At 41.7% G+C, this 15,651-nt stretch overlaps 1 protein-coding gene across 9 annotated transcripts; it reads left to right on the top strand.

The window, feature by feature from the left end:
- The first annotated feature begins 10,372 nt into the window (after nucleotides 1-10,372).
- On the top strand, nucleotides 10,373-14,582 carry LOC307028339 (uncharacterized protein). Of its 9 annotated transcripts, none has more exons than XM_079663276.1 (12): nucleotides 10,373-10,736; nucleotides 11,235-11,397; nucleotides 11,507-11,590; nucleotides 11,671-12,107; nucleotides 12,185-12,361; nucleotides 12,467-12,636; nucleotides 12,747-12,985; nucleotides 13,073-13,324; nucleotides 13,412-13,607; nucleotides 13,684-13,914; nucleotides 14,031-14,125; nucleotides 14,243-14,582. In XM_079663276.1, exons 1-5 carry the CDS (start codon nucleotides 10,638-10,640, stop codon nucleotides 12,311-12,313), a joined length of 912 nt encoding a protein of 303 aa, XP_079519402.1. In that variant the 5' UTR covers nucleotides 10,373-10,637; the 3' UTR covers nucleotides 12,314-12,361; nucleotides 12,467-12,636; nucleotides 12,747-12,985; nucleotides 13,073-13,324; nucleotides 13,412-13,607; nucleotides 13,684-13,914; nucleotides 14,031-14,125; nucleotides 14,243-14,582. The 9 variants fall into 9 exon arrangements, 8 of the variants coding, with proteins under 8 accessions (XP_079519402.1, XP_079519405.1, XP_079519400.1 ...); XM_079663279.1 differs by having other exon boundaries at nucleotides 11,671-11,841; nucleotides 11,932-12,107; nucleotides 14,031-14,582; XM_079663278.1 differs by adding an exon at nucleotides 10,991-11,070 and having other exon boundaries at nucleotides 10,693-10,736; nucleotides 14,031-14,582.
- Nucleotides 14,583-15,651: the final 1,069 nt, after the last annotated feature.

A 15,651-nucleotide genomic window follows, 5' to 3' on the forward strand; every position in this document is an offset into this window, starting at 1 on the left:
TTTCCCTACAGAGATGAATTGACAGTAGAAGAGGGAATTGTCATGAAAGGCCACAAAACTGTCATTCCTCAATCCCTGCACAGAGAGTACATCAAAATAGTGCACAGAGGGCACCCCGGCATTGAAGCAACCAAACGCAGAGCAAGAAGCATCATCTTTTGGCCAGAAATGTCTAGAGACATCACTGAGGAGTTGCTTTCATGTGCAGTGTGCAACAGCACCAGATCCCATCAGCAAAAGGAGCCCCTCCAGCTTCATCCTGTGCCAGATGTCCCATGGTCCACAGTGGCAACAGACATCTTTGAGTGGCATGGAAAACGGTATCAGGTGCTGGTTGACTCATACTCTTGCTGGTTTGAAATCGACCTTCTCCGGGATGTGACCTCATCAACTGTGATAACTAAATTGAAGAGACATTTCTCTGTTTTCGGCACACCACACACACTCATCTCTGATAATGCTGGACAGTACGCCAGTCAGCATTTCAAGGACTTTGCAAAACAGTGGGACTTTGTTCACATCACCAGCAGTCCTGAATACCCACAGTCAAACGGACTAGCAGAGAGAGCAGTTCGCAGTGCAAAGCAGCTGATGGAACGTTCACACAGAGATGGCACAGATGTCTTCCTCAACCTGGTAAATCTCAGAAACATTCCCCGTGATCTGACGTTAGGCTCTCCTGCTGAACGCCTGATGTCGCGACAAACACGTGCAGCCATCCCTCTGAGCACCAAACTGTTACAGCCAAACCCAAAAGATGCACAACTAATCAGAACACAACTCCTCAACAAGCGGCTCATCTTAAAGCGCCACTATGACATCTCAAGTTCTCCTCTAAAACCCCTGGCAGAGGGACAAGTGATCAGGATGCAGACCCCAAAAGGATACGATCGGCTTGGCGTTGTCAAGGACGTGAGCGAGAAACCACGCTCTTACATAATCCAAGCCAACGGGACTTCATACAGACGGAATCGTCGTCACATCATTCCTGTTCTCGAGCCGTTGCTCCAGCAACAGCAGCCTCAAGATTTTGACCCTCAAAACACTGACCCCTCTATGATGGACTGTGTACCACACACACCACAAACACCTGAGAGAAACAGCAGGCTGACACAGAACAGTTCCCCTTCACTACCAAGACACACATCACATTTCCCTTGCAACAACAGTGACACACCATACAGATCACGTCGCACATGCAAACCAAACCCTAAATATGTGCAGTAACACTGTTGGACAATCTTGTTAAAGTGATATGTTTAGTCATTTCCTTTTCCTGTTACCTGGTAAGGTATTTAGTAATGGTTTATTGTTTGTGTCACCAAATGCTAAAGGAATGTTCAATATCCTCTGCCTTAAATGTTATTTACTTTCAGATAGAAACATCAGCTAAAGAGAAGGGATGTAGATCATTCTCATATGATTAAGTTTGTCCTTTGCAGGCCACCGTAGATGGTGCGCCACCCGGTGACGTGTTAAGATAATAGGCATTCAGTTGTTAGTCGGCATGCAACGTACGTTCATGCTGTGGTCATAAATAAAGCCACCACTTGCCTATGCATTGTGTATTCCTTGTACATACACACATGCATGTATTAAGAAGTATCGACAACTTCTACACCATGTACCTCTGAACTGTAGTGGAGTAGAAGAACAAAGTAGCAAAACATTGAAATACTTAAATAAAGTACAAGTATCTAAAAATTGTGCCTAAGTATAGTACTTGTTGAGTTTATGAACTTAGTTACTTTACACCATGTGGCTATAAAGATAAAAAAGACTTAATCCTTGCACAGAGGCCTGAAAATACATTTTCAAAATGCTCAACAGTGCTGCCAAAATTATAAACTGACTGCTCCACAATTTGAAATAAATGCTTTTATATATTTCTATTAGATGTGACTCTTTGGCGTTTCTGTTATTATTAACACTGCTGCTTTAGTTGTTCTGACTGCTAAAATCCTCTGTCATTCCGTGGGGTGGGGGAGCCGGGGGCTCGGATCCTTGTCACCTTTTTCATACCTGATGAGTTTGCATCCCTGTATGTTAAAAAGCCTCAGTCACCTTAATTCATGTAATAAAAACATCTCAGGTCAGTAACACTCAAAGCTAATGTGCAATACCATGTTCAGCTATGTTACTATTTATAATGTTATTGTTGTTACATCAGAAGATGTACATATTGAAATGATTTCTTAACTTACAGTAGGCTATTTTTTACAATGTGTGTTGGAAGGATTTATTAAATTACAATGAATATTGTCATTGTTGAAGGCTTTTAGAGAAGGGTGAACTATAAGTCTGAATTACATAACATTTTATACCTAAAAACATAAAAGCCACAATAAATAAGTCACAATTATTGTAGTTATTTTTACCTCCCGTATTGCTTTCAACCCACCAGCTTTGATGGTGTTGTTACGTCACTAACTGTAAGCTTGTCAAATACAGTCTATGGTCACTCAGAGTAACCTACTGTTAATTTAGCTGCTGGAGAAGAAAGATCAGGGGGGGAGGGGGGGAGAGAGCTGTGGTTGATGGGCCATTAGTTGTGTAAATACACAGCTGAGAGCTGCCGTTTCATTCAGACTGTTTAAAAAACTGTAACAACGGACTATTTTTCTTAGCGGATGCATGTGAATTTAAATCAATACATACAACTATTTTTTAAATCAATAAAAACATTTTCTAAATCCATAAAAGCATTTCAATTAATATTGGGAGTCATGTCGTTACTTTGTTGAGAATGTGGCCATGTAATAAGCGGGATAATTTGCAGCGACTTGTTCTTTATGGGGAAAATAACACCCTTCATCCAGATGAGGATCCCTCCGCTACACTTTGGGATCCTGATCGACCGACGAAACTCCATTAAAATATACATATTTTTGGTGAATTACTGAGTTTAGGCACGTTAATAACGTTTTAATGAAGTTGAATACAGTATATTCATACGTGTCAGTGATTTCATGTCAATTCGGCGAACATAAACATAAATGATCGTGGTGAAGATGATGATTAAATTAGGATTAAAAATCGAGAGCCGGGCTGCATTTCCTCCCGTTCGTTTTTTTCGAATAACAAAATTATTTTGTTAAATAACAACATGTTGATGTTTTGTAAATGATTACATGTCTCTTATTTAGCACAGAGTATGATATCCGTGACATATGGATCTTAACAAAGTTCCGCTGTACATCCAGCGTACTGTATCTGACTTTATTTCACATGAGCTCCAGTGTGGAACCCCACTGCACCTCCTGGTGGATCAATGATCCATTGCAGCTGGCTTCATTATAAATACATTTATCTATCACGGGGGCGGTCTCAAGTCAAGCTGGAGGTTTTCCCTTGAGCGAGGGCAGATCACGTACCAATCACGGCCCTCGCGTTTCAAACTGTCCGAAATGAATCGCTCCATCTGTATTTTCTCCCACGTTACGTTTCTTATGAACGTATCTTAAATATGTTTATTTTCTACATATCTTTGCCATTTATTGTCTTGCTTATAATAATGATAATAGTCATTTATAAATATCATTTTAGAGCACACATTTGAAATCAGTAGGCGGGGCTGTAATTTCGCCAGCTGTTACTCTCATGAGCAAGGCAGAACATAATAGTTTTAACATGCCAAAAAGCTGCTGTGTCGTTTATTGTTATTATTTGTTATTCCTCAAGGACTCTGAAATGATTCAAATGTTCCAAAAATAACTTGTTCTTCATTTAAAGTTTAGAAAGCAAATAAGGCGGAACTCAACTGTATGGGCCCAGTGAACACACTTATTACATCGTCTTCAATAAAGACAAATGTTTGTGTGCCTTTTGGATGGAAAAAAATCATAATGTACTGTGCATAGAGGTGGAGTACTAGGGTAAGTCAGACACGAAGAGATGTGTTTTGAGTTTGCTTTTGAAGGAATAAATGGAATTAGCTTATTGCATGTGAATGGGAAGACAATTCCAAAGGAGAGGTGCCGGGAAGGAAAAGACTGCCACCTACGGATGATTTGTGATTTCTGGGGATGGGAAGGAGCCTGTCATTATGGGATCGTGGGCCCCAAGGTCCCCGTCGGCGGGTACTTTTTTTTTTTTCACGACACTGTGTCTCAGGGGATCTTAATATTTAAGAACCTATTAATGTGTTATACCAGATTAACGGGAATAATCTCAGCTAATTGACGATACAAACCATTTTTACCAAAACAAAACACAAGTTTCATAAGAAGCATCTAAATGACCCCTGAGCGAAAAATGCTAACGCATTTGGCACAGAAGTCAAGATAAAAGATACCCTTATTACTTATCATAGCTGCACATACAAGATATTCGATTAAAGCTGAGGTTCCACAGATTATTTAGGTATATATATCATCAATGAGTGATCCGAACTCTTGACAGGGGAAGCAAACACAGACATCACAACACATACCTTTACGGAGCTTTTACGGAAGATCGTCTCACCGTAGCTGTCAATCTGATCAAAAGACTTGTTCAATGGCATTAAAACGTCCATGGGACCTTATTTAGGAAAAAATAATGTATTGAAGTCAATGGGGAGAGAAAACTTATCTTTCGATCCCGTTTGAATTGTGCCATGAATTACACATGATATTTGTCAATCTTAAAAAATAATTTCCATGTAAAAAAAGTCACAGTTTGTCATAAAACTGTTGAAATATAAGACTGAAAAATACGTAACTAGAAAGACTACAAATCCCAGAGTCACGTAAGTGATGTCACAATTGTTTTCCTCCACTAAGAGATAGCTAAGATCAGCGCCATATACTGTAGATATAATCTATCTATATGGCGCTGGCTAAGATAAGATAACTTTAACAAGATGCCTGTGTGCTTAGTACCAGGTTGTTATCATACCAGCAATGGGTCTTGCTCGTTCTTTCGCTTCCCGTCTGATGAAAGTACCAAGAGTGGCTGGATCAAGTTAGCACATGTCTGTGCACTCAAATGTGAAGTTGACACAAATTTGCAGCTCTGCCTTGACACTGTCCACATCCAGACGATTTCTCTCATTTCTCCATGCTGAGGTCATCATTGAGAACACACGTTCTGTATGTGCATTGCTACATGGGATGGAGAAGATGTAGGCGCTGATCTTCCTCAGATTCACAAGTGGGACTTCTGCTTTGGAAAACAGTTTCAGATACCGCTCCTCACTGTGGCATCCTTCCATTTCTGAAGAGCTGAGAATAGCTTCCACCATGCCATATTCCTCATATAGAGTCCATCCATGTCAATGTCTTTCAGGCTGCAGGCTTGGACTGCATCACTGTATTCTCCATAGGACACAGCAGTTGTGAGGCCAAGCTTTGACACTTTACTATGAAAGCTGTTCTCAGAGAAGTCATACCTTTCACTCACGTATTTCTTGGCTCTTTCATAGAAAACAAGAAAATCAGCCTCACATTTCTTAGCCAGATCAGGGGTTAGCTGCTTGAGTTTGTTGTTCACAGCAAAGCCAAAAAATGTGTCCTTTAACCTTCTCTCAAGTTTCCCTTTCAGTTCAGTCATTACCTTAAACACAGAGGTTATGCTGAATGATTTGGCCTCGAGTGCTTCAATGCAGTCTGAAAACACTTTCAGAATGTGACTGAGGAAGAGAAAATACATCTCAGATACTTCGTTGCCATCCTCTCCAAAGCATTTCCACAAAATCTTGGAGCATTCCTCCTCACCTAGACTCTGAAAGTAGCTGGTCAGGGGTTTCCAACACTTCAGGATTCTGTCAATAGATGGCAGCAGAGACAACCATCGCGTGACAACGTGCCGCAGCAGATTGCATTCCTCCACTTCCACAAACTCGCAGAATTCCTTCAACTGCGCCGTTCTGCTAGCTGAGATGCTAAAATGGCTATACACCTTAAGCACAACATTTTCAATGTCAATATCCAAGTTGCTTGCTGCATATCTTGTTGCATTGTGCAGAATATGGGCTAAACAGTTTGCAGCGAGCACGTCTTTTTGAGCCTGTTTCAGTTTCTGATAAACACTGTTGTGTTTTCCATAGTTAACGCTGGCGTTGTCTGCTGCATATGCTGACATTTTTTTCACATCTAGTCCAGACATCTCCAGTTTAGATAGCAGCTGATTTGTTATAGCTTCCGACTTTTCGTTGCTATCACTGTAAAAATCCAACAGTGCATGTTGCACGCCCTCCTCAAAGTGAAAATATCTCAGTACAATGGGGAAACACTTGATCGTACCTTTGTTTGATGCATCACTTGCCACTGAATAATGCAGTTCATTTTCTTTTATGTAATCCACATGCGTCTGGACAGAGTAGGGTGCTAGGATATTTTCGCACAAAGCTTTGGCTTTTGTTTTTCCACAGGTCATCCCTTTTGCTATTGATGAGTCGTTGTAGATTGTGCGATCAACTTTTATTCCACAGTCTACACTCCTGTATGACTGGTGATGCTTGACGGCATGATAAACTTTACAAAGTTCTGCTGCGGAGATTTTGTCATCTTGAGGCGATGAAGCTTCACGGAAAAACGATAAAAGTGAAGAGGCACCTGCGCTTTGATCGTTGCTTTTGTGCTTATCTGTGTTAGCATGTCTGTCGACAGCACCTTTTCCTTTGCTACTTACCTCCACATCGCAACGACACAACGTGCAAAAAGCATGGAAGTCGTCCTTTCGGCTTTTTGTGAGGAATCCATGCTCTTTCGACCATTCAGGATTAAATGAAGTCTTTCGTTTCGGCATTTCTGCGGTTTAACCTACCGCTAACTAGGCGGAGTTGGCTCATGAGCTAGTCTGCTAGCGCTAACGTCACTCTTTGCCACAGTGCCATGCCGTGAACGTGACGTCAAGAAGCACATGGCTAATTGTTTACGTTTATTAACCAATGAAATACAAGATATTTATTTGACATCACATTCAGCCAATAATTTGTAAGACCACAAGTCTTACAGGGATATATACTTACACATAACTTATTTTTTGTATTTCTTTGTATAATTGTCTATTTTTTTTTTATACCCTAAAAGTATAAAATGGGGATCACCTCAAAAGGAGGACAAATGAGCGTCCGGCTCAAGGCTGCGCCGGCAGACGGACACAGACATTGAAAACCGGACTGTCCGACCTAAAACCGGACGGATGGCCACCCTAGTGGTGATAGAGAGGGTAATCAATCGTTTTGTTGACAAGACAGTAGTGACGGCCATCTTGGTGACGTGTGTTGTTCTGCGAGACCAGAGATGTAGTTCATTGAGTGTTTCACACAAACAAATGTGTTACTTCAGTTTTTCTTTCTTTTTTTTTGACTTGCAAAATTATCTTTTAAATTGACAAACATCATATGTGTAATTCGTGGCACAATTCAAAAGGGATCGAAAGATAATCTTTCTCTCTCCATTGACTTCAATACATAATTTTTCCGAAATAAGGTCCCATTAGGCGCTTTCACACCGCAGTACTTTTCCCACAAAGGTTCATGAGAACTTAGTTCATCAGAACTCTTTAGTTCTGATTAACTAAGTACAGATCGCGTTCACACCGGAATAAGTCCCTGGGGGTGGATTAGGCAAATGAAGCCGCTGACGTCACTTCTTCGTCTTCTGCTTTGGGTTTACTGGCAGGCCGCAAACAACTTCACGGCGTATACTGCCGCCCAAAAATCCCCGGAGTTGGGGACTGGCTTCAGTAGAAGCTGCTGGGACTCCCAGCAGCTTCTACTGAAGCCTTCCGAGTAAATCGCCAGAACGCCGACACCTCCTCATCTCCACCGCTCCCATGTTTTATTTTGTGTTGCCATAAGTTAGTCTCTGCGTTTCTGCGCTGGGCTAATGCTAATGCTAATCATGCTAATGCGAGTATAATAAAATGGTGGCTTCACAACACTTTTTTTGAGTTTTACGGGGTGTGGTTTGCAATCCGCCCAGCGAATCAGAAATATAACTCTTTTCTCACAAGAGAGCCGCATGAGAGTCCCTGATCTCTAACCGGGACGGAAAAGGGGGTAAAAAGGTTCTCATTAACTAATTTTAGTTCCGGCTCTTTTTGGTGTGAACGCGACATTTCGGAACTATATCGGAACTAAAGTGGGAAAAGTACTGCGGTGTGAACGCGGCTATTGAGGTCCACCGGAAGGGGAGGGACTTTGCCACTCTATAAGGAGTATGCGGGAGTTCCCCTCGATTCCATTGGCTCTGACGGTTAGAAAGAGATATCAATCAGCAAAATCGAGCAAGGGGGGCCAGAGATAGGTCAAATCCACCCAAATGACCCCAGAAGTGTTTTGTTTTTGTTCAATCTCTCTAAAAAGGTCAAATTGGACTTGTTTTGCATTAATCTTGATACAGGGTACTTATTATATGTTGTAGTTTGGATTCCTAAAGCTTTTAGTCTACCATCCCATCATTCAAGGGTAATCCTTTTTTTTGGACGGACACAATCATTTACATTTTTGTACGGTGTTTAATCTGAATTTACTTTAAAAATAAAAACATCTATATTGATTCTGAAACTTCTACATTCAACTCATAGGTGTAACCTTGCTTTGAGAAAAAAGATTATTAATTTAACCCTTTTAGAAGGGAAGATATGGTCATTTGTTCTGGGATGTCATTTGAATGTCCTGAAAAACAGGCTTGGGGCTTAACAGGTTAATGATGATAAATAGGGAGGTGCTAGTCCATATCAGATTGTAAAGGTTAACAGTAAAATCTTTTTAGTCTGATTTTACGTCAATCTGGAGCCAATGAAATGAGAACAGGGGTGATATGATGACATTCTCTGGTTCAGGCTCTTCACATACTATCATACCATATCACATCTTAATCACATAACATCATCCCATATGACAGGGCTATTCAACTACACATTCAGTTGGGCCAGATTTTATAACTACAAAATTCAGCTGGGCCAAACATTCAGCGGCCTGTAAAAAGCGGGTAGTGACACATTTTAAACAAACACATATTACTGCGATGAAAAACATGCAATGTTTATTCATTGTTCATCTAATAAAGGTAGGTCAAAAAGTGCATAAAAACACAACAAATTAGCATTAATTTAACAGAATTTGAAAAAAAAAGTGCACAGTTGTAGCATTACATTTGTTTGCTTTAGAAGTCAAATATTCAGTTTATTTTTTTTGAACCAGGCACATCACAAAGTTTATTTATTGAATACATAATAGCAGTCTTAATACATTTCCTGACATACAAAAAAAACAGCTAAAGAGCTCCAATGCAACACAAGGAGGTAACTGTAGCAATACTATTTTTTCACTTTTCAAGTAATAACAAAAAAATCATACGTTTTGGTCACATTTGACCCAGACACATTACAAAGTGCATTTAAATGAATACAGAAAGAACTGTCCAGTTACCCTTCAGTGCACAAACCCATAACAAGGGATACGGGTAACTATATGAATGAATACTACACTACACGTCTACTATAGTAAACTAGGTGCTTACTATCACCTCATTTGTGATTTGTCATCGCTGACTTTCGCAATGGGAGAAGGGACATTTTTTGTTTTGAACAAGAGCAGTGATTTTTGGCTCATAGGATGTCAATGCGATCCAAGACATTGGTGAAAAGTGCTGTCAGTCAGGGAGCAGAGAGTGCTACTTTTGATTGAGTTCATGTGTGAAAAGCTTGATTCACATTTGTATGTTGATCCAAACATACTGAGCACACAGATCGCTACTTTCTGAACGTTAGGGAACTGCTGTTTTTTGACATCACTCCAAAACTTTGCTGGCCCGTTAGTGCGCTGCATGTCAATAAGTTCCAGTGTATATTTCGCCTTGTCGATGCAGGGGACCACTTCCTTTGCTATGGTTGATACGTCCCCCTCTATTGCAACAGTGAAGGGGTCTCTGGCAAAGCCCATCACCTCTGTGGGCAGAGCAAGTCCATCCAATCGACCGGCAAAGTTCTCTTTCAACCTTGCAATGAAATCTGTCATCACATCCGTGATTTGTGCCGGAGATGTGATGTGTTTCGGGAGCGTCGGAAAATGCAGCATCCGACCCGTGCTCAAGTCGGTCGCGAAAAGGTCCAGCTTGACTTGGATCTGCTCCACAAGATCAATGACCGTTTTGTCTCTGTTTACGCTTCAGAGTTGAGAGAGACATGTTTTAGAGTTGCTATCATAGGACCACCGTTACTAGCACCACAAGATGCACTTTCAAAAAACGTGCTGCGTTGTGGTTTGGTGGTTTCTATGCAACGCGGAGTGTTGCGTTCATGGTCTGTACTCGTGTAGGAATTTGGCTACGGGAGGCTGGGCCACTCAGGAGTTGGTTCTGGGCCGCCAGTTGAATAGGCCTTCCATATGACATCACATCATACCATATCATAATAATAATCCATTACATTTATTTAGCGCTTTTCCAAGTACTCAAGGTGCATTAGTGTTTCCCACACAATGTTGATACTTGGGCGGGCCGCCCAGGTATATTAAGGCCCGCCCAAGTATATTTCGGACCTTTTTAAAAAAAAATGTATCCGTCCGCGAGCGACGCCATCTGCGAGTGATTAACTGATGGACAATGAGCCCTCGCTCTACGTCTCCTGTGCCTGTTCGCTCTGCGGTTGATTAACTAGGGGACAATAATCCCCCCCTGTTGGCTCTGCGATCGATTAACTAGTGTATGATCCCTCGCTCGACACCTCCTGTTCGTGCTGCCATCGCGTGGAGGGAAACCAAAAACGGAGAAGACGACGTTAATTTAGAAGACGCGGACACTAAGGTAAAGTAACTATTTTCTCCTTATTGTGTTGCTGTTTTCTGACTTTGGTAGGAGATTCGAATTATTTGAAGTTAGTGGCAACTAAGAGTGTATTTAACGTAACCAGGCCAACTTTGCTGCGTGCAAGTTACGTGTGCTAAATTAAATATAAAAAAGATTATAATTTGTTTTCTCTTCGGGCTATGCCAGTTAGAAGGACACAGATTAACTTTAGCTAAGGTTAGACTGTTAATTTCCCCTGCATTACTCCTCAGATATGAGTATTCAAAAATATTTTAAGAGAATACGGCGTGAGGATGAGGAGGAGAGACGAGGAGAGGAGGAGAGACCACAGGTAACTTAGCCAATGTTAGCATTTTGCTTGCAATGGCAATAATAAATGCATAAGTCTCAATAATGATATATGTCGGTTCATTTGACCTGAAATTATACAATTGCAGTCAACAGTGAGTTGCAATGCAGAGACCAAACTAGATTCAAGCTTGTTTTCAATTCTAGCCGGTGGTCAGTGAAGATGCTGGCACAACTAGTCAGAGTACTGAGGGAGAGGCAGCAGGTCCCAGTGTGGTAGAAGCAGCAGCAGGTCCCAGTGTAGAAGCAGGTGCAGGTCCCAGTGTGATACAAGCAGCAGCAGGTCCCAGTGTGGTACAAGCAGGTGCAGGTGAACAAGCAGCACAGTTCCAAGCATCACAGACACAGACACAGACATAGTATAATAGCAAGGAGAACTCTACCATTTAAATGCAGTAATACCAATGCATTATTTTCAGATTCCAAGCATCGCCACTCAGGATGGAACCCTGATTGGCTCAAAATGCCACAGTTCAAGAATTGGCTCTACCTCACCCAGCATGGTATGAATGGCATTTGCAAGTTCATATTTGTAATAAAACTTATTTTTTGTAAGAATTAACACGTTTTTCTTTTTAAAAAGAAATGTTTTGCCGAATCTGCAGGCAACACAAGCCTCCAATAAAGAAAGGCCCCTTAAAATGGGCTTTCATAGAAGTTGGGATTCTTGTTTTCCGCAAGGATTATATCGAGCGCCACATCTCCTCAGAGCCTCATCAATATAGTGTAAAGTATCAGGTCTCACTTGCATCAGGTATATCATTTTTTTATGTAAAGCTAATTTCTGCAACCTCTCAACCATGTTTGGCTCATATAATGAATTATGTCTTTGCCCTTGGTCTAGGCTACTCAGTGATGCAGGCTTTTGAGCCCACAGTTATTATGGAGCATGAGGCCGTCATAGGTGGATTCAAATGTCTTTACTGGCTAGTAAAGAATGAGATGGCTCACCACACCAACTACCCTAAGCTCTTAAGTTTAGCTCAGCTTTTGGGTTGTGATTACTTTGAAAATCTGAAGGTAAACCTAGTACAAAATGATGCTTGTGAAACTAAGAACTTTGACCAGCTAAATGTTAAATGATGTCTTTTTCTCAGGTGGATCAAAGAAACAATTATCAATCACACAGAATAGTGGATGAAATGCTGGAGATCCTTGCAGAGATAGTAGAGTCGCCTATTTTGGAAGAGATAAGGTCATCTCAAGCAATCAGGTCTAGAGGTTGATGAAACCACAGATGTATCTGTAAACCGCCAGCTGGATTTACATGTTAGGTGGGGTATTTTTTAAAGGTATGATGTGCATTTAAATAAAGATGTAGGCCTAGTTAAACTTAATATTTATTAATATGTGTGAAAACCTATACATTTTTATTTTAGACACCTGGATAAAGAGGGTTATGTTTTCAACCACTTCCTTGACCTGGTAACTCTGGAAGATGGGAAAGCTGACAACGTTGTTGCTGCCATCAAGAGTGTACTACAGAAGAAGGATCTCCCGGTAGACAGGCTCTATGGACTCGGGACAGACGGTGCAGCAGTGATGACGGGTATGGAGTTTATTGTTAAATCTAATGGATTGTGTGAAATGTGTATTGTCAGCTGTTATTAAAGGAAACAAAATGACGCCCTCAACACTGCATTTAATTCTTAAACTTAGGCCGTCTGAATGGAGTGGCAAAGCAGCTCACAGACAGTTTTCCAAAGCTGGTTTCTGTAGCGTGTGCTGCTCACAGACTAGCACTGGCATGCAAAGATGCCTCAAATGCTGTCAGGTATATGGCAAACTTCAGGAACCACCTGCAGGGACTGCACCTATTCTTCCGAAATAGTGCAAATAGGTCAGCCACACTGAGTGCTGCCGCTACCACTCTTGGTCTGAACGACTTGAAAGTCAAGGTGTGTTTTCACCTATTTTCATAATACTATTGTGGTGTCATATTATTTACATATATTTTACTTACCAGTGTTTCTACTTGTTGTTAGGAGGTGAAAGATACAAGGTGGCTATCGCAGCACCTAGCCGTTCAAAACCTCCAGAGGAACCTTACAGCTGTGCTGGCTGCTCTGGCGGAAGAAGCGAGCACAAGGAAGTGCCCAGTGGCCAAAGGTCTATAATGTCTGTGCCACATACCGCTTTGTGGCTGCCCTCTACCTTCAGGCAGATGTGCTGCCCCGCATTGCAATGCTGTCTAAGGTGTTTCAGAGAGCTGATGTGAACTTTCTCCACATAAAGGAGTAGGTAGATTACAAAGAAATGCATTTGATGCTCCCAGTTATTTGCATTATCCATCCTATTATATTGTTGTCTTTTTCCACATTTAGGTGCCAGTCACACTTGTTACTCTGAGGAGAATTCTGGAGGCAGGCGAGACCCCACTCCCCGGAACGTTCCTTGCTCGCCTACACCAAGACTTGGACAACCCAGGTGGACTTGGGGCGTTTAGCATTGCCGGAGAGGAGGAGAGGATCAGGAGGGGAGCGCCCCCGGGAAGATATGTGGGCCAGATTTGACAGAGATGTAAATACATCCCTTCTTACTTTTACATTCCAATATTTATTTTCCTTGAACTGAAAAATGTATAATATCATTCCAGGTCCTCAAACCTTACATCTGCAGCCTGGAGAGCGACATTGAGAGCAGGTTCCAGCATATTGAAGTGCTGGGGGCCTTCAGTGTCCTGGGTCCAAAGGCAGTTACCTCCAATGATGTAACCAACATTTCAATGTTGCAGACCCTTGCCAACAAGTTCATCCCAGGGCAGGATGCCACAGTTATCCAAGAGTGGACCTCCTACAAGCAGCATGTTCTTGAAGGAACATTTAAGGTTGGTAAATACCTAAATTAATATGAACTTGACGGTTAGAATTGCTTGTTTTGACATCTGTAAATGTTTCAATTATACTGTATACTCATTTGCCCTGCCTTGGCTAATCTCTGAAGGACAAGACACAAGCTGAGATCATGCAGCTCCTGGCCAGTGAGAAGGACGAATGGGCAGAAATATACCCAAACCTCAGCCTTCTCTCTTCAGCGGGGTTGGTCATCCCTGTCTCCAGTGTAAACTGCGAGAGGGATTTTTCTACGATGAACAGGGTACGTGTCTTGCATGTCATTCTGTATAGTTCATTTAAAACAAACTGTCTGTTTTACAGATGAAAACTGACATGAGAAACCGACTGAAAGGGGAGCACCTGGCTGCATGTATGCGGATAGCAGTCAGTGGACCAGCGGGATGGGATGAGGCGTTCTCATACACACAGGCGTTGGAGCTGTTCTTCAACAAACCTAGACGGATTAAGTGCTCTGACAAACAGTGCCATCTTTGTACAAAATGAATATTGCCATACAGTAATGTAAAGTTAATGAATAAACCTGTTGTTAAAACTTGTTGTTTGTCACATGTGTTGCACGTCACAAAGCCCGCCCCGCGGTCCGCTCACACCGCTCGCAGCCCCCCCCCCTGGCACCTTCCCCCCCAAGTATATTTCAGATCTGTGGGAAACACTGATATACATCAATATTGTGGACAATACTCGCAGGAGCAAATAAGGGTGAAGTGTCTTGTCCAATGGCACAACGGCATGTTGACTGCAGTGGGGTTCAAGGCAGGATTCAAACTGTGTTCCCCAGTGCCCCTGATCTGATGATCTCAATAGCCCACTGCACCATAGCCGCCCAGCACATCATATCATACCATATGACATCACAACATACCCTATGACACCATACCATACTCTGTCGCTCTGCTGACACACACAATGAGCAGATCCATTTCAGACAGAGTTTATACGTTTTGAAACATTTCTCCCAGCAAAGTTATCGGAGTCGGAAATTAACTCTGAATATTGGATTTAATTTACCGATCTTCAAAACACTTGCTTCACGGGGAAGATGTGTTTATTTAGCGATGACTCCTGCTATTCTTAGAACGCCCCCTGCAGGCGACTCATTGGCTGCCTGCAGGCAACCAGGCGTTGGCTACTATTTATTCAGACACTTGAGTTTGCCTGTCTTTCATAAGCCTTGATAATTCTGGGGGCAGGACAACATGCTTTACGAGATGGATTTAAAAGAAAATGTTGTGTGGAAATAAAGTGCAATTCCTAATCTTTCTACGTAGTCCCTGCAATCCCCTCAAGTACCCCTAGGGGTCCCCCTACCCCTGATTGGGAACCACTGATCTATGATCTATATGACCATTTGAAAGTTTGTTTTAATAATATTGTTCCAATAAAATCCTCAAAGTTTAGAATGTGTTCTGTTACGGCCATCAGCTTTACATATTTCAACTTACCCATGATACTCGGTGGGGGAGTCAGTAGGAAACACTGATCCAAACTGTAGCAGAACCCTTTGTCTTAACAGTTGGGAACAAATCACGCACAATAGCAACTGAATAATAAAATACTGACCTCAATTGCAAATGTGATTGAAGAATCATTTGGCCTTGGAAATGCAGATGTTGGCTATGCAGAAAACCAATGTGATTATTTTATAAAACCTGAAGTAGAAAATAAAGCTTCGTACAGTTAATTGTGCACCTCGAAGCTAGTTCCTATTG

Source organism: Notothenia rossii, assembly GCF_949606895.1.
Source record: "Notothenia rossii genome assembly, chromosome: 2".
Taxonomy (NCBI): domain Eukaryota; kingdom Metazoa; phylum Chordata; class Actinopteri; order Perciformes; family Nototheniidae; genus Notothenia; species Notothenia rossii.

Bases quoted from the DNA above. Each gene is read 5' to 3' on its own strand.
- LOC307028339 (XM_079663274.1), top strand. From the start codon at position 10,638: ATGATCCCTCGCTCGACACCTCCTGTTCGTGCTGCCATCGCGTGGAGG. The intron at 10,737-11,234 runs GTAAAGTAACTA...TTTCAATTCTAG, and splicing joins TAGAAGACGCGGACACTAAG to CCGGTGGTCAGTGAAGATGC. The intron at 11,398-11,506 runs GTGAACAAGCAG...CATTATTTTCAG, and splicing joins TGTGGTACAAGCAGGTGCAG to ATTCCAAGCATCGCCACTCA.